The sequence below is a fragment of the Carcharhinus amblyrhynchos genome, chromosome 6 (assembly GCF_965287045.1).
Source record: "Carcharhinus amblyrhynchos chromosome 6, sCarAmb.v2.hapA, whole genome shotgun sequence".
In the NCBI taxonomy this organism is placed as follows: Eukaryota; Metazoa; Chordata; class Chondrichthyes; order Carcharhiniformes; family Carcharhinidae; genus Carcharhinus; species Carcharhinus amblyrhynchos.
In genome coordinates, this window is record NC_137329.1 from 46,196,632 (window position 1) to 46,218,314 (window position 21,683).

Below are 21,683 nucleotides of genomic sequence, written 5' to 3' on the forward strand. Positions count from 1 at the left end.
ATGAATTGACATGACGATTAATAATCGTAGGCAGGATTCAATTATTAAGAAAAGAAAATGCAGGAAGCTAAGCAATGTCTAGTGTGAGATGTTGAAAGATATTTTTACTTGAAGAGAAAGCAGAAGCTGGATAATACAAAGGATATAATTAGGGTCATTCCTTTGAAGTTCTATGTCATACCATCAAACTTGTAGCTCCCTTTTCCAATATGAAGTAAAGTTAAACTTTATTTATTAGTCACAGGTAAGGCTTACCTTAATATTGCAATGAAGTTACTGTGAAATTCCCCTAGTTGCCACAGTCTGGCACTTGTTCGGGTCAATGCACCTAACTAGCATGTCTTTCAGAATGTGGGAGGAAACCCACACAAGCAGTGACCCAAGCCGGGAATCGAACCCAGGTCCTTGGCACTGTGCAGTAGCAGTGCTAACCACTGTGCTACCGTGCCACCCCGTATGCTTGTGTTTTGTTTTTTTAGAAGCACGTGTAAGATCTCTGGATGATAGATTACTCAATCACAACTGTGACTCGAATCTGCAGACTCTGCCACATGTGGTATGGCTGTAGTACAGCTTTAAAGCACGCTGTTCAACAATTATTGGCACAGTGCAAACTACTGTGTAGCCCATTTGAAAAGTGTCTTTGAGGTTTTCTATAATAAAAACGTAGATAAGGAAAAAGGTTGCCTCCACCACACCATAAACATATTTTTGAGGGTATAATAGAAAAATTCTATCAAATCTGTTAATTCCTTTGTATATCTCGATAGAGGCTGGTTGTGAAGTTGAGGACTGGGACCTATAATCTCCAAAAATTAGAGTGAGAACTTTCAGGAGTGAAATTAGGAAATATTCGGCAGGATTCTCAGCCTCCTTGCGGCATGTTTCTCAGTGGTGGGAGGCAGCCCACTGTTAGCAGGGCCAGAAGTTCTTGCCAGCATGAACAGCTAGAAGATCTCACCCACAATGCATAATTGTGAATAATTGCATGAAAGCTTTCGTTCATTGATATTTGACCTATCAATAGTTGTTCATTTTAAACCTAAGCTTGATAAGATTTGGGAAATATGAAACAGGTCACAGGCCAGCCATGATATCAGTGAATGGCAAAACAGACTTGTGGGGCTAATTGGCATAAAGGAGGCTCCAAACAGCAGTATTTCCAGCTAGGGTGCCCAGGTTATATTACCCAGACTGTTTTCCCGATGTATTTAAAAAAACCTGAGATTTTATAAAAATGCTTTAATTTCACTGAGAAGGTGATTTAAATGACAGTTTAAAAAAACTGATACAAATACATAATATGTAAATCACACAAATTAAAGTTTCAAGATAATCTGCTAATAGATATAACATTACACTTCTTTCCATAAATACAATGAGGATGTTGCTGTGATTAAGCAAATTAGCACAGTTAAAAAGGTATGTATTATACACATAAGTAAACTATTCAAAGATGTTTCTAATGATACATAAAAATTTATATCACTTTTTAAAAAGCATAAAAAATAATTTCTTGGTTTATAAAGCTTCCCTTTAAACTATCTCAGAACGTACCCAAGTGATTTCCCATAACCACACAATGTGCCTGTGACAAGAATTTCTGTAATATATTTTTAATGTGACTGTACTTAAAAGGACAAATCTGTATCTGCATATTTACTGCATTTCATTTGATACTGCAATTAGAACAGTAATTCTTTTATAGACCCACCAGTTCCGCTGTAAATGTGCTGATTCAATGTATGAACACTTGTTTTTATTCCCACTTGCCACAAACACAAGTTAAACTACTGAGAGTAACCAAACCCTATCTACTGAAGGCAACTAAAGTAGCATAAATATCATCCATAATCCAAACAGGATATATAAATTTTAAGGTGAAATTATCATAAGCAAATAGAAGTTACTCAGGGCACAAAAGTTCAAAATTATATCATTGGTGGAGTTGAACTATTGGTAGCATAACATTGAAATACGTAGGCTAACAGAGGAAAATTAATGGCACAGCTACAAGGAGAATTTGACAATGATTGAAATAAATATCAGCATTGGCAAAAACATGAAGAAAAGGAAAAACAACATCAGCGTGTGCTTCAGTTAACACAGTGAGCCTCAACAACCAATGAATGGGAGTTCAGTTGATATAGCCCACAACTTTTATCTAAATTGTTTCACTGTCTAGCCTTAACCCAAATTTTAAGGAAGGGTACAATAACTGATTAGAAGCATTTGATTATTAGCAAACCAACATGGGTGGCAAAAGGAACTTGGGCAAGTATGATAACAGAAGTGTTTTCACAAGTATTTCTGATTGAAAGTAAGGACTATTTTGTTGTAAAATGATTATCATTCCTTCTGTGAGTCTGATGCTGATTCTAGATCAACTGATAGTTTTAAAATTGAAATTGATATATTCAGTCAAAGACATTGAGAAATATAGGACAAAGGCAGTTAGGATGCATATCAAGCATGATCTTACTGAATGGCAAAACAGGCTTGAGGGACTTAGTTTTGATGTTTCTATGATCAGTTTCTAAGTACCCACGTTCACATTTTGGAAGGAAAATAAATACTTGAAGTGTGGTCTGTTTTTGGATAGGTGTAAAAGAAGTTGGAGTTTTAGTGTCATGGCAGTGCAAAGAGCTGCCTGTCAAAGATTTAAATATTAAAATATTGTTAGCTTGTACAGTTATTAGTGTTCAAGATGGAACTGGAAAGCAGAGCTAAACCTCAAAGATCAGCACAGCTATTCCACTGAATGACAACAGCATTGTACAAAGACAGCAGTCATCACCAACTTCTGAATTAGATCTAGAACCCAGGTAATTCAGAAGCAGGAAACACGTATAATTAATTCAGAAAGCAACAGAGGCACAGAGAAGTAGAAAGTCATTGGATGATAATAAAGTCTCAAGGACCTTTCCATTGTCCATTTTCTGATAGAATATTCAAACATTATATACTCAGATTTACTATGAGCAATGGTAAGAAAGATCCACTAGTGTATTAAATAAAACATATTAGATGGAATCCCTCATCATTCAGAGGGTAAAACACATTTTATGATACAATATCAAGCCACTGAAATCAGCAAGATCTGATCTCTGGTCTGTATCTCAGCAGGCACCTGTATTATATACCTATGCTGCTCCTGGCAGGAGATCTACTGTCATGCTCATCTGTAACTTTTCACACTTGCCCACTGTAATTTTTCTGCACCACTCTGACATGTCATTCAACTGCACCTAGGTCAACTCCTCCTTCTGATGCCCTCTGCTTTTCCCTCAAGGGGAGATATCTGTAACTTTTCAGTTCTGATCAAATGGCCAAAAGCTGACATTTTCTTTTCTCAATGTCACTTTTTAGAGTTCTTTTCGCTTTTCACATTTCAAATACCTCTTCATTTATCTTAAGGGATGTATGTGGCGTATGTCTTAACATCAACTTCAACGCAGATAAATGTGTAGTGGTCCATTTTGGCAGGACCAATGGGATGAAGGAATACAATATCAAGGGTAGGAGTCTTAGCTGTGTTGAAGAGCAGAGGGATCTTGGAGTCCGGGTCCATAGGACTCTTAAATCGGCCTCACAGGTGGAGGATGTGGTCAAGAAGGCGTATGGTGTACTGGCCTTCATTAATCGAGGGATTGAGTTTAGGAGTCGGGAGGTAATGCTGCAACTTTATAAGACCCTTGTCAGACCCCACTTGGAGTACTGTGCGCAGTTCTGGTCACCTCACTACAGGAAGTATGTGGAAGCTATTGAAAGGGTGCAGAGGAGATTTATAAGGATGTTGCCTGGATTGGGAGGCATGCCTTATGAAGATAGGTTGAGGGAGCTGGGACTGTTCTCCCTGGAGAGACGAAGGTTGAGAGACGACCTGATAGAGGTTTATAAGATGTTGAGAGGAATAGATAGGGTGGATTCTCGGAGGCTACTTCCCAGGGCTGAAATGGTCGCTACGAGAGGACACAGATTTAAGGTGCAGAGAAGCAAGTACAGAGGAGATGTTAGGGGTAAGTTTTTCACTCAGAGGGTGGTGAGTGAATGGAATCGGCTGCCGTCGGTGGTGGAGGCGAACTCGCTGGGGTCTTTTAAAAGACTTCTGGATGAGTATATGGGATCTAATGGGATTGCGGGTTATAGATAGGTCCATGGCTTAGTAGGTATAGAAGTGATTGGCGCAACTAGTGGGCCAAAGGGCCTGTTAGTGCTGTAGTGTTCTATGTTCTATCCACACCTCAAAAGACTCCTCACAGATCTTATTGTCCAGGTTTCTGAAGTATACAGAAAAGTGGATAGAATTTCACATCTTATGAGTTTTTTTTTATTTGTTACAAGCTTGAGTTTTCTTATTATGAACACATACTTCATCTTCACATCCTCCATTTTCTATCCTTGTTCTAATTTTGATATCACATCTGCCATCTTCTGTTATAATTTGTCCTAAAGAAACAAACCTATCTACTTATTCAGTGTGACACCATCCACTTCAATCTAATTTCTTCTAATATATTCCTTCTAATACCATTGTTTTTGTCTTTTTGTGTTCATACTCAATCCATAGTCTTAAACTTCTAGATTGGGCTTGATCTGCAATATTGTGTAGATCCTATACATGTAAAGCCTTTACATACTTTTATTGACACCAATATCCTCAGAATAGTGAGGAGGAATCAAGCAGGTTATTCTCAATGACCATCTTTTGACACTCAAGAAAGTATGCATGTATATGGATTTGTCTGTGGGTCAAATCAGACTTTGCTTTGATGCCTTCCACAGCTGACACTCCACTTGGACTTACTGACATTCATTGTCTAGGTTTACAAATGAAATTTGGCCATAAGCCCACATGAGTTAAAGCTTTCAAAAACCATGAGAGAAAGGGAGCAAATAAGTGCATGTGCAGAGATACTTCAGTAAAGATCACATTGCTTCACAAGGAGGAAATAAACTAGAGTGAAAGATGGCTCCAGGTTGCCCTCATACACCCAAATAGGGCTGACTCAAGAGTGGATTTAACATCTAAATCATCTTTCCACACCTCATGTTGGGAAAAGAAAAAAGAAAGGGAACGCAACATACAAAATAAATTGAGCAAAAGAAATCCAGTGAATATATAACTGTACAGAATATGGGAAATGTTTTCCTTAAAGACAACCACTTACAAAAACAACATAAAATATGTTACAATTAATTTGAAGTCAGGATAGAAAAACATTTCATCGGTTAAGGACCCCATTGCATCTCTTCAGATTCTCAGTCATTGATGATTACACTAAGAAAACAAAATAAAATTAAAAATTAGAATAGTCTTTCAGCTACCATAGATACTTACTCATGGAAATTACATTAATATTTTAAATAGAGAGCAGTAAGACTAGAGGGAGTAACCCATTAAACACATAGGCAAAGAGTTAGGTTTGATTTTCAGTCAGTGTTTTCTTGCAAGAATTTCCACAACACATGGTGAGCAACACAATCATCAGATCTTTACAGCTTCTTTTAAAGAACACTTGATAAGTTCCTGAGAGAAGAAAACATTGCCGGAAGTTTGTTTAATTTAAACTATGAATCATAATGAACAATTCTAGATTCCTGGAGCCTGTTTGACTGTAGTAGCAAAGAATGCAATACTTTTACAAGAAGTAAGGTAGATGGGCTTCACGTTGGTAGGAAATACTTCTAAATTTCAATGTTATTTTCAAACCTTTATCAAGATTTATAATAGTGAGATTTACAGAATCAAATGCAAACAATGCACAGCCATTTAAGAATGTAGGATATTCAGTATTTAGAGAAAAAGGTTTGCATTGCTGGTTAAAGAGGAAATTAATGCAATAGTGAGTAAGGGTATAATGTCCACGATGTGAAATCTGTATGGGTAGAGCTGAGAAACCACAAGGGGTAAAAACCATTAGTGGGGTCGTGTATAGACGCCATACTGGAGTGTTGATGTTGGGGATGACATTAAACAGGAAATTAGAGATGCATGTGATAAAGGAACATACATAATTATGGATGGCTTTAATCTGCATTTAGATTGAGCTAATGAACTTTGTGAAAATACATTGAAAAGGAATTCCAGAAATGTGCATGGGATGGATTTCTGGACCAACATGTTGAGGAACCAAGTCAAAGAACAGACCATCTTAGACTGGGGTACTGCATAATGAGAAAGTAATAATCTGGTTGTGTGAGGCCCCTTTGGGCAGGTGGGATGAGCAATCATAATATGATCGAACTTTTCATTAAGATGGAGAGTAATGTAGTTGATTCTGAGACTAACGTGTTGAATCTAAATAAAGAAAACAGCGATGGTATGAGGTGCTATGATGTATTAGGTAATATTACTTCAAGATATAATGGTGGACAGGCAATGGCAAACATTCAAAGAACGCATAAGCGAACTGCAAAAGTTCTCCATTCCTGTCTAGTGCAAATATAAAATGGGAAAGGTGGCCAAACTATGACTTAGAGGGGAACTCAGGAAGAGGCTTGCAAATCAGCCAGAAAAAAATCAGCAGGCCTGAGGATTGGAAGCAGTTTAGAATTTAACATAGGAGGACAAAGGGAATGATTAAAAAGGGGAAAATACAGTACAAGAATAAGCTTGCAGGGAACAAAACAAACTGACTGCAAAAGCTTCTATAGATATGTGAAAAATAAAAGATTGGTGAAGACAAACGTAGGTCCTTTACAGGGAAATTTATAATGGGGAACAAGGAAATTGGTGACTCACTAAATACAAACTTTGGTTCTGTCTTCACAAAGGAGCACACAAACATATCAAAAATGTTGGGAACACCACGTTTAGTGAGAGGGAGCAACTGTAGGAAATCAGTATGAGGAAGCCTGACTGGAAAGGAACACTATTTATTGCTAAACATAAAGTAAAGCCATTACCCACATAGCATACATACACAAATCCCAGTGGGGATAATAGTCCTGCAGATCCTTCCTGATGGTTATGTTATAAAGCGTTCAGATGACGAGTTCCACCTGAGCAGGCCTGTTATCAAGGGAAATCATATTTAATAAGTTCCGCAGGAAGGTCAATTAGAGATTTCCCCATGGAACTCATGGAAGTTACTACAGTTGAGGCATGTGGGGAAATTGATGGGACTGAAGGTTGATAAACCCCCAGGGCCTGATAATCTACATTCTAGAGAACTGAAAGAAATGGCCTTAAGAAATAGTGGATGCATTGGTAGTCATCTTCCAAGATACTATAGACTCTAGAACAATTCCCATGGACTGAAAGGTAGCTAATGTAGCCCCATTATTTAAAAGGAGGTTCACTGATCACAGAATCCCTACAGTGCAGAAGACGACCATTCGGCCCATCGAATCTGCACCGACACTAATCCACCCTGTTCCTATCCCCACTTAGCTATCCTAGTAATCCCACTAACCTTTCACATCCCGGGACACTAAGGGTTAATTTAGCATGTCCATTCAACCTAACCCACACATCTTTGGACTATGGGAGGAAACTGGAGCACCCAGAGGAAACCATGCAAAAATGGAGAGAATGTGCAATGAAACTTGGGTGTCCTTGCACACAAGTCACTGAAAGTAAGCATGCAGGTACAGTAGATAGTGAAGAAGGTAAATGGTGTGCTGGCTTTCAGAGCAAGAGGATTTGAGTACAGGAGTGGGGATGTCTTGCTGCAGACCACATCAGGAATATTGTGTGTAGTTTTTTTTTCTGAAGTAGGATGTTCTTGCAATGGAGGAAGTGCAGTGAAAGTGTACCAGACTGATCCCTGGGATGGTGAGACTGATGTATGAGGAGTGACTGAATCAGCTAGGATAATATGCAGTGGAGTTTAGAAGACTAAGGGGGGATTTCACTGAAACCTATAAAATTCTAACAGGGCTAGATAAGACAGGTACAGGATGGATCTTCCCAGTGGCAGGTGAGTTCAGAAGCAAGCGTCACAGTCTGAGGAAATGGAGTAAACCATAGAATCCCTGCAGTGCATAACGTGGTCATTCAGCCCATCAAATCTGCACCAACTCTCTGAAAGAGCAGCTTACCCAAACCCTATACCTGTAACCCCACATATTTACTTCACTAATCCCCCAATCTAAATAATTTGGGGCACTAAAGAGGCAATTTAGCACGGCCAATCTGCTTAACCTGCATGCCTTTGGGCTGTGGAAAGAAACCGGAGCACTTGGAGGAAACAAATGCAGACTTGGGGAGAACGTGCAAATACACAATCAGTCACCCAAGGCTCGAAATGGACCCAGACCTCTGGCACTGTCAGAACTGAGATGAAGAGAACTTTCTTCACCCATAGTGTGAAATTCTTTACCACAGAAAGCAGTTGAGGATAAAATTGCATGTTTTCAAGAATGAGCTATAAATATCTCTTGGGGCTGAAGAGATGAAAGTATATGGGGTGGTGGGAGAGGAAACAGGTTATTTAGTTAGATGATCAGCCAAGATTACAATAAATAGTGGAGCAGATTCATAGGGCTGAATGGCCTACTCCTGTTCCTAGTTTCTGCATAGAGCAAAAAATCCCAAAAATCCCAAAATTTAATGGGAATTGGGTTTTGTTTCTTTTGCTTTTTCCTGGAGGTGACATTACTTGAGGATAACGTTCAGTGTACAAGTTTACACTGCCCACTATCTAGAACTAGTTTAAGATAGTCTGATAGCCTTGTTCTTTTCTTACTTTCGTAGAGTACAATCAATTTTTCTCACTCTGCCTCTACTCTATCTGTTAGAGCAGTTTTGTGGTAGTATCCTTTTCACTTGATTCAGGCTATTCTAACTCAAAGTTTAAAAAAAAACTTTCACTATTCCTTTTTCTTGCATTCTCTATTTTGAAATCGAAATGTTTTCCTGTGTCCTAATATACCTCACTTTTCTCAGGACAGAGAATTCCAGAATGGTTTGCCTCCTTCAGTCTTTCTTTCCTCACAAAACCAAATGTCACCCAATTACCATTTGATGTAATCCGTCTTCTCTCATATTGTCAGTCTTGGTGTTATGTGGAATAGTGACTTGTACCCCTTTACATAGCTTTCTCCACAACTGAAGAATAGGATAACTTTCATTGTGATGATTCTATGCACAATATGATTTTGAATTAAACATGTGTTGAAGGGCCTAAATTCAAACTTCCTCAGTGTTGAGTTAGTTTATCACAACTGGGAAGTAGAAGGGCCTCATGACGAGAAGTGGAAAAACCATTAGCCAAGGTTCCCACTCCTGATAACTATCTGTTATTCCCTAATGAATACTGGATTAGGAATTGGCTCAATTTCAATGCTGTCAAAGAAAAATAGCCTGCTGACATCAACCGATCAGTCTCTCATAAGAAAACTGGTCACTGACCAAGTTGTGTGAGGCATGCTACTGCTCAAAACTGTAATGCAGCAAGAATCAATATTTCTATAAGGAGGAAGGGTGGATTGGGTTCATACAGGCAGGAAATACTTCAAAATTTCAATGTCACTTTCAAACCAGTAACAACATTAATATTAGTGAGATTTACACAACTAAATGCAGACAATGCACAACGATTTAAGAAAAACTAACATCCAGAAATTGACAAGAACATATTGTTCAACTCACCTTGAGAAGCTTATCAAACCCACACTGTACAGAAACAATTCAAAGACGTAAAATACTAATAGTATTGCATTGATAGTCACTTCCAGCCTCAGAACATAAGTCTGGAGCAGCATATAATAAATAGCCATTATTGTTGATGGTCCAAGTAGCACCAGGCTAATAGCGAAAGGCACTTTACGCTGGGACAGGTTCCCCTTAGAACCTAAGAAAGAATTACAGTAAGTTAATTACGGAATTCATTATATATTCACTCCTCCCACCAAAGTGGTGACTTCTTGCTATAATACAGTTCTATCACCTCTGGTGCTTCAAACTTCATTTATGATCCTAGAAACTCTTGAGCCACAAAAGGCATCAGTCCTCACCTAATCAACACTCAATCAGCAGTTACTGCCCATGTCACCTTACTTCGCCAGGCCATTTACTGCTTTCCCATTCATTGTGTTCCACAGAAGTTAACATCTGGAATCTTTAACCCAGTCTCTAACAGTGAATTACTTCCTTCTCATCAAGGCAAGTTGTTCACTTCATAACTGATCATGTTCCAGTTCTATTCCACATTGAAACTCCTTCTATTCTTCGATTCCCATCCTCTTTCGATCCTCTTGTCTCTCCTAAGATTCTTTTAATTTTAGTTACAGGCATCTTGCCTTGGTCTCTAACTACAAGACATTTTTGGAGTTTTCAACCACAGAATTTCTATATGTTTAGGGTCTTTTATAGAGACTTTTTCAGGTTCAGTAATGTCAAATACTTTCATAAAAGTATTTGACATACTGTGGGGCGGCATGGTAGCACAGTGGTTTGCACTGATGCGTCACAGCTCCAGGGACCTGGGTTCAATTCCCTGCTTGGGTCACTGTCTGTGTGGAATTTGCACATTCTCCTCATTTCTGCATGGGTTTCCTCTGGGTGCTCTGCTTTCCTCCCACTGTCCAAAGATGTGCGGGTTAGGTGGATTGGCCATGCTAAAATTACCTCTTAATGTTCTGAGATGTATAGGTTAGAGGCATTAGCAGGTAAATATGACAGGGTATGGGGTTAGGGAACGTGTGAGATTGTGGTCAGTGCAGACTCAATGGGCCAAACGGCTTCTTTCTGCACTGTAGGGTTTCTTTCTACGAAATACTCAGTTCTGATGAAAGACCATCCACCTGAAATGTTAATTCTGTCTGTCTCTCTCTCTCGCCACAGATGCTACCTACCCTTTTGGGTATTTCCAGCATTTTCTGTTTTTATTTGTGGTATATTTTAACTTCTGTGTATGCTTTATCACAAATTTTATTAGACCCACAGACCCCAAACATGAATGTTTCCTTTAGTTTTATTAATTCTAATCCCAGGATATGGAATCCTGTCAGATAATCCTGGTAACTATTGTTACTGATTCTCAAATGAACTAAGACATCTCAACAAGTATAGGTATGAAAGAGCACAGCAAGGTCCAAAATAACTTCTACTGTCAGAAGCATGTGACTGCATTAGGGATGCCACGAGGGGTATTTCAAGATCTCAGCTTGTTCAGGTAGGGCAGCAGGGTGACACAGTGGTTAACACTGCTGCTTCACAGCACTAGGGACCCAGGTTCAATTCCTGGTATGGGTCACTGTGCAGTTTCCACAGAGACATTCTCCCCGTATCTGCATGGGTTTCCTTTGGATACTCCAGTTTCCTCCCACAGTTGAAAGATGTACTGGTTAGGTACATTGGTCATGCTAAATTTGCCCTCAGTGTCCTTGAACAGGTGCCAGAGTGTGGCGACTAGAGGATTTTCACAGTAACTTCAATGCACTGTTAATGTAAGCCTACTTGCGACACTAACAAATAAAAAGCTTTTTAAAAAATCTGGTCTTGGGAAGTTAAAACAGGAAAGCTTGCATTTTACTAGCACCTTTTATAACTTCACTACACCTCAGAGCAATTTATAACCAATGGAGTACTATATAAAAGTGCATTCATTATTGTAATGTAGGAAACAATTTGCTCACAGTAAGAATCCATAACAATGTGATAACACCCAGATTATTTTTAGTGATCTCGATTGAGAAGGGAAGGACTTTTCTGTTCATCTTTGAACAATGAACATAAGAAATAGGAGCAGGAGTAGGCCATCTAGCACTTTGAGCCTGCCCCACCATTTAATAAGATCATGGCTGATCTGAAGTGGATCAGTTCCACTTACCCGCCTGCTCCCCATAACCCTTAGTTCCCTTATTGATCAGAAATCTATCTACCTGTGACTTAAACATATTCAACGAGGTAACGCTGCAGCATTTTTTATATCCACCTAATGGGACAGACATAGTTGAGTTAATGTCTCACTCAAGAGGTAATCTCTGACAGCACAGCACTCCATCAGAGTTGCACTGAAGTGTCAAACTGGATTAAATGGCTCATGTCTCTGGAATAGCACTTGAACCATTAACCTTCTGAATCGGGATACGAATGCTAACACAAAGCTGTGGCTGTACTGGGAAGAGTAGTACCTCAGGGTTAACATGATCTTTAGCTCAATTAGAGGTAAACCAAACCTAGGTATACAACATTATACAGGTCAGTGCTCAATGTTGAGGAATGAGATAAAGAACCAAATATGATGCTGAGGGATGATGCAGGGACATGGGTAGTTAGGAAGGGAATTATATCTAATTGTCACTGGATGCCCAAACTCAAGTTGATTTTAAGATGTAGGGTCCCAGCTTCAAACTCGTTCATGGCCTTACTATGCTTTATCTCAGCTTTCTTCTCTAGCTGCAAGCCCATGTTCGTACCCTTCACTCTAAAACCAGTGTCCTCATTTTCCTTTTGCTATGCTCCTTCAAAGCCAGCAGTCGCCAGTATTTCAACCACGACAGCCCCTGCATTTAGGAAACCTTGTCCTCAATAACTCCAACATTTCCAGCTTTCAAAAGCCTTTGCAACCTTTGACTAAGCTTTTGTCCTCCCAACCCTGCTCTTTTCTTTTTCCTTTATGCTTGCTGTTTACTCTTTTTGCTTAGTGCTGTGTATAGTGCTCCGCAATGTTTCTGTCACAGAAGGAGAGTGGCTGCTGCAGCTTGCATCATCCCCGCTGGGTTATCAGGTGAGCTGCAAGTACTTCAAAATATAAACATATATATTTTCATTCTAAAGTGTTCCACTCAGAGCAGAAATATCTGGGGAAACTGCAACACTATATGTGAGCCCACAATAATAAAAAAAGCAATAGAGTATTTTTCCTTCATGGAACTGCCCTACAGTTTATTGTTTGATACCTTTGATGATGACATCCAGCTCAACCTTACCAACAACTCTTTTGACTTCACAGAACCCAACAATACAGGAGGCTATTCTTCCCATCAAATCTGTACCAACTCTCTGAGACAGCACCTTACCTAGACCCATCCCTGCCCTATCTCCATAATTCTGCACATTTATTATGACTAATCCACCTAACCTATATATATCTTTTCGACACTAAAGGGTAACATGTTCAAGCACTTTGGAAAGGGAAGGAGGATTGGAGATGGAAGACAGCGAAATCAAGGGGTTTTTTTTGTGGAGAGGAGTGATAATAACAGATTTGAAGGAGGAAGGAGCAGAACCTGAGAAGAAAGGTAACAGTTAACAACATCCTCCAACATAGGGACCAAGAAGGGAAGTTGGGTGGTTAGCAGTTGAGTGGGAATAGGGTCGGGAGAGCAGGAGATGTGTTACACAGAAAAGATGAGCTCCAAAAGGAAAGAAACTATAAGGAGATTTCTGTTCAGGACTAGAGTGGGAAGAACCCCCAAAAAAGTTGGGTCCATGGGCTAGGGAAAGGGCAGAGGCAGCTGATTGAATGGTCTCAATTTTAGTGACAAAGTAGTCCATGAGCTTATCACACATGTTATTGGAGATGAGTATGAAGGAGACAAGTTTAAGAAAATGGTTTGCAGTAAAAAGAAGAAGCCAGGAAAGGCCAGCAATGTTTTTGAGAACAACGGCATCAAAAGTTGGACGAGATGGGGCTGAGAAGATTGGTATCCACGGAAATGCTACATTGGACAGAGAGCCAAAGGCTGGGCAGTGAGTTGTTGAAACTGCAGTTGAAAGTGAATTGGGAGAGTTTTTTTCCCCAGGAGCAGACACAGAAGGAAGTAGGGTTGGATGGGGAAAGTGAGTACAACTTTTTTTAATTCATTCGTGGGACACGGGTGTCACTGCTAACCAGCATTTATTGCCCATTCCTAGTTGCCCTTGTTCAGTCAACCACTCTGGAGTCACATGTAGGCCAGACCTGGTAAGGGCGGCAGATTTCCTTCCCTAAAAGACATTCATGAAAAATTTTCTGACAATCAACAATGGTTTCATGGTCATCAGTAGATTCTTAATTCCAGATATTTTTTACTGAATTCAAGTTCCACCATCTGCCATGGCAGGATTTGAACCCAAGTCTCCAGAGCATTAGCTGAGTTTCTGGATTAACAGTCCAGTGATAATACCAAAAGGCCATTGCCTCCTTTAATGTGATATTAAAGAGGTGATCAGAGATGGCCTTTACTTTGATTGGCACAGGAGTAGCAAAGCCATATGTGATGGCAAGGTCAAGGGGATTGTTACAAACTCCCTCCTGTTGCAGAGAGTGATTAAGGAAGGATAGACGGTCAGTGAATTCGAGACAGAGTTAAAGAATTGAGATGGACTCACCAAGAGGTAATATAGAGGTGGAGGAGATGGTACTTGGATAAGCAGTAGAAATTGAATATCTTGAATGAGAGATGAGGGGTGAGAAAAAGGTGATATGGTCTCAAGGAGGAGAAAATGCCAGAGGAATAATAAAAAGAGGGGTAACTTGGTGAGGATAAACATAATGTCCATTGTGACAATCACTTACCAAAAAATATTCTGATTACTTCAACTCCAAGGTAGAGGAAGAGCATTACTAGATCCAAGATCAGATTTGCAGGGGTGTATGGCAAGACCAGACCTACAATATAACAAAGCAGAAAAATATTACAGGTAGGGCCAAAGCAAACTTATATACAGAAGCAAGAGTAGATCCTGCCTCAAGGGAAGCATATTGGTGATGGACAGTGAAATCAAGCAAGGACCAGCCGTTAACAGTATTTTATTTATTCATTTTAGTCATTCATGGGACATGGGTGTCGCTGGGTGGCCAGCATTTTATTACCCAGCCCTACGAGTAGTCAGTTGGCCAAGAGAAGTAGCAATCTAGGAAAACATTTCCAGGGCAAGCAATAGACCAGTTATTCATCTCTGGATTCATGCTTGGATTTCTAATAAGTGTAAAAGTAATTTCAAAAGAAGATGGGGCAGTTTTATAAGCAAATAAGGTTTATTCGTCAACTAAGTTGTAAGCCAGTTTTGAAATCAGTAGACATAAAGCAGTTTTAAACCAGTTGGGGCAGCACAGTAGTTCACACTGCTGCCTCACAATGCCAGGAACCTAGGTTCAGTTGCAGACTTGGGTCACTGTCTATGTGAAGTTTGCAAGTTCTCCTAGTGTCTGCGTGGGTTTCCTTTGGGTGCTCTGGTTTCCTTCCACAGTCCAAAAATGTGCAAGTTGGGTGGATTGACCCTGATAAATGCACAGGATTGCAGGAATAGGGCAGGAAGGTGAGCCTGAGTAAGATGCTCTTTTGGAGAGTTGGTGCAGACTCGATGGGCTAAATGGTTTCCTGCTCCACTGTAGGGACTCTATGGTTTGAATGGAATGTTTAAATAAACAAATAAATCACTTCTGTTTGTTCCTTTGAATGGCTTTCTTTTCAGGACATACAAATAAACAACAAACACTTCTCAGAAGGGACTAACTATCTAATCCTAACTGGTCAGTCTTTCTTGAAATTACTTGAACAAAGAGCTGTATTTTGCCACAACATCTGTTGTCACTAGGTTAAAACTAAAACTAACCAATATACCAACAATTTTGTCAACCACTTCTACCTCACTATTGCTTCTATTGACTCCTCCACGGCACATGATTCATCACAGCTATCTGACACAAACATTGGATGGGCAGAAATTTTCTCCAATTAAATATCAGGAAAATTGAGGCCCTTACTGTTGATCTGTGAAAATCTCCATTTCCTAAGTACTGACTCCAGCCATCTCTCCTAGGCTAAACCAGATTGGCTGAAACCTTGGTGTGCTATTTGGATTATTCCAAGTCCCTATTTTATCACAATGACTGCTTACTTCCATCCCTGTGGCGTTGCCTATTTCTGCACTTACCTCAGCCTATCCATGTTTTTGATACCTCCTACCTGTTCTAATGCATTTCTTGCAAGCCTCCCATCTTCCACCCTTTGCAATCATGAACAAATCAAAAAATTTACTCCCCACAGTCTAACTTACACCAAGTTTTGTTCACCTATCACCATGTGCTCACTGACCTACATTGGTCTCAGTCCAACACTGTCTCGATTTTAAAATTCTCATCCTGGATTTCAAATTCCTCCATGCTCTTAGGCCCTCCCAAATCACTGTAACCTCTTCCAACCCCACAACTGTGAGAACTCAATGTTCCTCTAATGCTTGTGCATTCCCATCTTTACTTGACCATCACTGGCAGGTAATTCTTTAGATGTCCACGCCCTAATATCTAGTATCTCCATCTTTCTCCCCTTCTTGAAAACACTCCCTTCCATTGAAATTAATATCTACTTATGTACTTCAGTGTTAATTATTTTTGATAATATTGTGAAACAGCTTAGAACATTTTATTATATTAAAGCTCTTTATTAATGCAAGTTTTATACCCTATGGAATACATTTTTGCTACAAGGTTCTAACATTTTACTTAGACAATGAGCAACCAGCCCTATAACACATGCACAGAAGTACAGTGATGGTCACTTGGTGCTGAATCTGGTGGAGCTATGCTGACAGATAATGGCTTTAATTTATTGCCTGGTGACACATTAGTTAGCCAGGTACTTGGGTGAGACACAATTTGTCTTGCACTTTTTCTACTACTTTGCACTAAATTTTCTCTCCTAAAGTTCTTTGACAGGTTCAGTACCATGTATACTATCCCCTATGGACATTTATTCACATCAGATTTTTACTCCTGGGAATCAATGTTCAGTTCAAGTCAGTTCCAAGACATACGTATTCTATAGGGATTTTTAGATAATAATCAGAAATAGGAATGTTAACCATTGTGGCTAAGATGAACAATTTTGGAACATCGTAGATATCAAACCTGAAATCTATATTATAGTTCAGTATAAACTTGATGAGCCATCAGATTCGATGTTGTTAATTTTAGGAGAAAGTGGCGAAACAATCAACAAAACAGCATGAATCTCTAGGTTTGACTTTAAGTATTTCGAAGATTTTGTTCTTTGGGTTTATGTAAGCCATGATGTACTATCAAGTTGTGCAGCTACTAGAGTTTGAGATTTTACAGTCCACATATGCTGAGAAAGCATGATTAGCCAGATAAGCAGTTGCGTGGGGCTGAAGCCTCAGCAGCCTTACCATGATATAAGACATATAAGCTATTTCCAATTGTTATGCTGCTGGAAAATGTAAGTTAATAGAATAGATTGATCTGAGCTGTGATGACCTCTGAAAATTATCTATGAATTCGTATGACAAAGTATATAACATCTTTACACAGAAAGATACTCCAATATGTAAAGAATGGCCAGTTAAAAAAAGGCATGGAAGGCACTGATGGTATCATACCCCATCAATTATCACTGGCAACATCTATTGTTGCAAAAATGTTGCAATCAATTATTAAGGAAGTACATTTGGAAAATCATAATCTAATGAAGCAGAGTCAGTGTGGCTTCACGAAAGGCAAATCATGTCTAATTTATTAGAGATTTTTGCAGAGCCTTAACAGAGTGCTTAAAGGGGAACCAGTAGATATGCTGTATTTGGACTTCCAGAAGGCATTCAACAAGGTACAACAAAAAGATTAAGTCATAAGATTAAATCCATGGTGTTGGAGATAGTACAGGCACAGCAGAGAATTGGCTAATGGGCAGGAAACAGTGAGTGGGGATAAGAGACTCTTTTTCAGGTTGGGGACCTGTAACAGTGGGGTTCGTGATGATAGTGTGTTATTCCTAAAATTTTTTTTATTATGTTTAAGGAAACTGTTTTAGTGTTCAGTTTTTTTTTCTACAGGCAGTCAACATGTCTGGAATATATAAAAATCTTAAAGGGTTTGGCAGGGTAAATGCTGAGAAGATGTTTCCCCTCATGGGGCAGTCTAGGACCAGAGGACAGTTTCAGAATAAAGGGCGCCAATTTAAGATGGAGATGAAGAGAAATTTCCTCTTTCACAGAGTTGTAAGTCTTTGGAACTCCACGCATAAGAGAATTGCAGGAGCAGAGTCATTGCACATATTTAAGGCTGAGATAGACATTTGATCAGCAAGGGAATCAAGGGTTATGGGAAAGGCAGGAAAGTGGAAATGAAGAATGTTGGATCAGCCATAGTTGTGCTGAATGGCAGAGCAGGCTCTAGGGGATGAACAGCCTTTTCCGATTCCCATTCTTTATGATCTTAAGAACAAAAAAACCACAAGAAAAAAACTTTAACGAGTTTTCAGTCTTGAATTAACAGGTTTGTTTTTTGACTGAATTTTTCATTTTACTGCTAGGAATATAATTTAGAAAAATTGTAAGCATTGCATTTTCCTCTATTTAAAAATTGCTGCAAAAAGTATGGACATAAAATACATTTTTTCAATAAAATGATCAAAGAGCAACATATAAACACTTTTTCACTAATTACAAAGTAATATGATCAACATTGTTCTGTTGGCATTAATTAAAAAGAGAAAACATATTTAAAATACGCTCACACCAGGACTCAAAACTTACTTTTGTATATGAAAAGAAGGATCTCTGCCACAAAGTAAGCTGCATAGTACCAGGTATTGAGGAAAAACAGAACTTCCATTGAAGGCAAGGAGAGCTGATGAAAAACATTAAGGAAACACCACATACAAATTTTATGACTGCAGCTTATGTTATTTCAAAAGAACTTCAATGTTGTCTAATCTCCTACTGATCACAGCTCATACAATTTCTCAATAAGGCAGTCAATTCAGTACAAGTTGCTTTGTCCTGTTGGCTCGTATCAACGTAAAAAAACCTAGAGTTAATTTCATGTAGAAATGTCAGCAGAAGGGAAACTTTGAAGCTAGGTCTCAGAAGTGAAGAACAACACTTTAATTCTCATTTGTTGTTCTATTCCAATCCACGATTCTTCTTGTGCTTGCAGCTCCAAAAGAGTAAATTTTGCACCAATCTTAAATTACAAAAGGATACAACTGGAGGAGGTTTTGCTGCAAATGAAGACAAAAGACATTAAAATTGTTGCAATTTCTGGAAGCGCTCAATTTGAAGATACATCATGTGGCCTGGTACATCATTAGACAGACGAGGAACGACAAGACTTAATCCTTGCGGTGTCCGCTGATCTTACATGGCAGGATGTTATAATTCAGCACTGAAATATACGCAAGTGGAAAAATTCAGGCAGAGCTATGTTTCCAACCAATACTGGTTGATTAGGTTTCCATTGCAAGGTTACCAGTTTCTAGACATTTTAGTGTGGAATTTATAATTAGGTGGGTGGAATTCATAAATCTCTTTTCGGTACCGGCTGGCTGTAGGACCGTGCAAAATTGTGAGCGCGTAAAATGTACTCTTGGGCGCTCGGACACTTCAAATTTTAAAACTGGATACCCACTGATTCACCTACTATACAATCAGACAGACACATACATACATAGAATCTTCAACACGCACAAAGATCCTATCCTACCAGGCACATGGACACCCATTACCCCCCACACGCACACCGACAGCCACCGCAACAAACACAACCAAACCCCCCCACCCTCGCCATCAACCAAATAGCCTCATCCTCACCTCCACTGTTTCACTCACCTCGCGCCATTTTGCGTTACCTCAGCAACAGTTTACAGCGTCGCTCCGTCACTTCCTGGTAACCGGGCCCAGGTTCGATTCGTTGATGTGCGATTTCCCGCAGAACTGGGTTTGGGAAATTTAGTAAAAAGTCTGACAACACCAGGTTTTAGTCCAACCTATTTATTTGATAATATTCTCACAAGCTTTGTGAGAATATTATCAAATAAATAGGTTGGACTAAAACCTGGTGTTGTCAGACTTTTTACTGTGTTTACGCCAGTCCAACGCCGGCATACCCACATCATGACTACTTTGGGAAATTTCCCAGCACCGAGAGTCATACCTACTCCCCGGGCTCTCCTGAGCCCCGCCTCCCGGGCCCCTGATCTCCACCCCGGCCCCCCCCCACCCAGCAGCCGAGCCCCGCCCCCATCCACCCCCGCCGAGCCCCGCCCCCATCCACCCCCGCCGAGCCCCACCCACATCCACCGTGCCCCGCCCCCGCCGGGCCCCGCCCTCCGGGCCCCCTGAGCCCCGCCCCCGGTGACAAAGGCCTTCAGCAGCAGGAAGCTGTGCGCTGCTCTGATTGGTTTACCGTTCAGTCGCCTGATTGGTCATTCTGTCTGAGTGCTCTGATTGGATGACAGGGCTAAGAAGAACGCACTTCTGCGCGCTTGCGCGGGTCGGGGTGATCAGAAATAGCTGGAAGATGAACTCTAAGGGAAACAGAGCCTCCGAAAGGGAATAAGTGTTTATGAAATTACGAGGGAGGAAGTGTTAGGGCTTTTAGGTAGCATTAAAACTAATAAATCTCCGGGGCCTGATGGCATTTATCCTAGGCTGCTGAGGAAGGTGAGGGATGAAATTGCTGGGCCTCTTTGTCTCTTCTTTGGACACAGGTGAAGTCCCAGAGGACTGGAGGCTCGCGAATGTGGTACTGTTGTTTGAAAAGGGTAGTGGGGATAACTCTGGTAATTATAGGCTAGTGAGTTTGATGTCAGTGGTAGGGAAGTTGATGGAGAGGCTTCTTAGGGATAGGATGTATGAGCATTGTGATCTGATTAGGGATATGCAGCATAGTGTTGGCAAGGGGAAGTCTTGCCTTATGAATCTGGTAGAATTTTTTGAGGAGGTGACAAAAATGGTTGATGAAGGACAAGCTGTTGATGTTGTCTATATGGATTTCAGTAAGGTGTTTGACAAAGTCCCTCATGGTAGGTTGGTTGAAAAGGTTATGGCTCATGGAGTACAAGGACAGGTATCTAGATGGATTGATAACTGGCTTGGTAATAGGAGACAGAGTAGTAGTGGAAGGGTCTTTTTCTAGCTGGAGGTCTGTCACTAGTGGTGTGTCTCAGGGCTCAGTACTGGGACCTCTTCTATTTGTAATATACATAAATGACTTGGAAGAGGGAGTATGTGGTGTGATCAGCAAGTTTGCAGATGACACTAAGATGGCTGGACTGGCAGTCAGTGAGGAGCAGTGTCAAACAATACAACAGGATATAAATAGGCTGGTATATTGGGCAGATAAATGGTAGATGGAATTTAATCCTGATAAATGTGAGGTGATGCATTTTGGGAGAAATAATGTAGGGGGGAGTTATATGATGAAGGGTAGACCTACTCAGAGTATAGAAATGCAGAGGGACCTGGGGGTGCAAGTGCACAGATCTTTGAAGGTGGCAGTACAAGTCAAGAAGGTTGTTAAGAAAGCTTAGGCTATGTTAGCCTTTATAGGAAGGGGTATAGAGTACAAGAGCTGGAGTCTAATGTGCAGTTGTATAGAATGTTGGTTAGGCTGCATTTGGAGTACTGCATCCAGCTCTGGTCGCCTTACTACCGGAAAGACATGGAGACCCTGGAGAGAGTGCAGAGGAGGTTTACCAGGATGCTGCCTGGTATGGACGGACTGGGTTATGAGGAAAGATTGGGCAAATTGGGGCTGTTTTCCCTAGAAAGATGGAGACTGAGGGGAGATCTAATAGAGGTATATAAGATTATGAAGGGTATGGATAGAGTAAACAGTGGTAAGCTTTCTCCTAGATTGGAAACGCATATTACGAGGGACCACGGGCCTGGGGTGGGGTGGGGTGGGGTGGGGTGGTGGGTGGTGGGTGGAGGTATAATTCGGATGTTAGAGGGAGGTATTTCACACAGAGGGTAATGGGGGTATGGAATGCTTTGCCAAGCAAGGTGG

The 21,683-nt window shown here is 40.3% G+C and overlaps 1 protein-coding gene across 1 annotated transcript; it reads right to left on the reverse strand.

Moving 5' to 3' along the window:
* Window positions 1–3,941: 3,941 nt before the first annotated feature.
* LOC145343886 (transmembrane protein 216-like) lies at window positions 3,942–19,617 on the reverse strand. Its single transcript, XM_080190369.1, has 6 exons — window positions 19,502–19,617; window positions 18,878–18,894; window positions 18,428–18,521; window positions 14,454–14,546; window positions 9,599–9,800; window positions 3,942–5,281 (listed from the first exon to the last, which is right to left on the reverse strand). Exons 1-6 carry the CDS (start codon window positions 19,509–19,511, stop codon window positions 5,263–5,265), a joined length of 435 nt encoding a protein of 144 aa, XP_080046495.1. The 5' UTR covers window positions 19,512–19,617; the 3' UTR covers window positions 3,942–5,262.
* Window positions 19,618–21,683: the final 2,066 nt, after the last annotated feature.

Coding starts and splice junctions, on each gene's coding strand:
- LOC145343886 (XM_080190369.1), bottom strand. Junction 14,547..18,427: donor CCTTCTTTTCATATACAAAA/GTAAGTTTTGAG, acceptor GTTATATTGTAG/GTCTGGTCTTGCCATACACC. Junction 9,801..14,453: donor AGTAATCAGAATATTTTTTG/GTAAGTGATTGT, acceptor ATTCTTTCTTAG/GTTCTAAGGGGAACCTGTCC.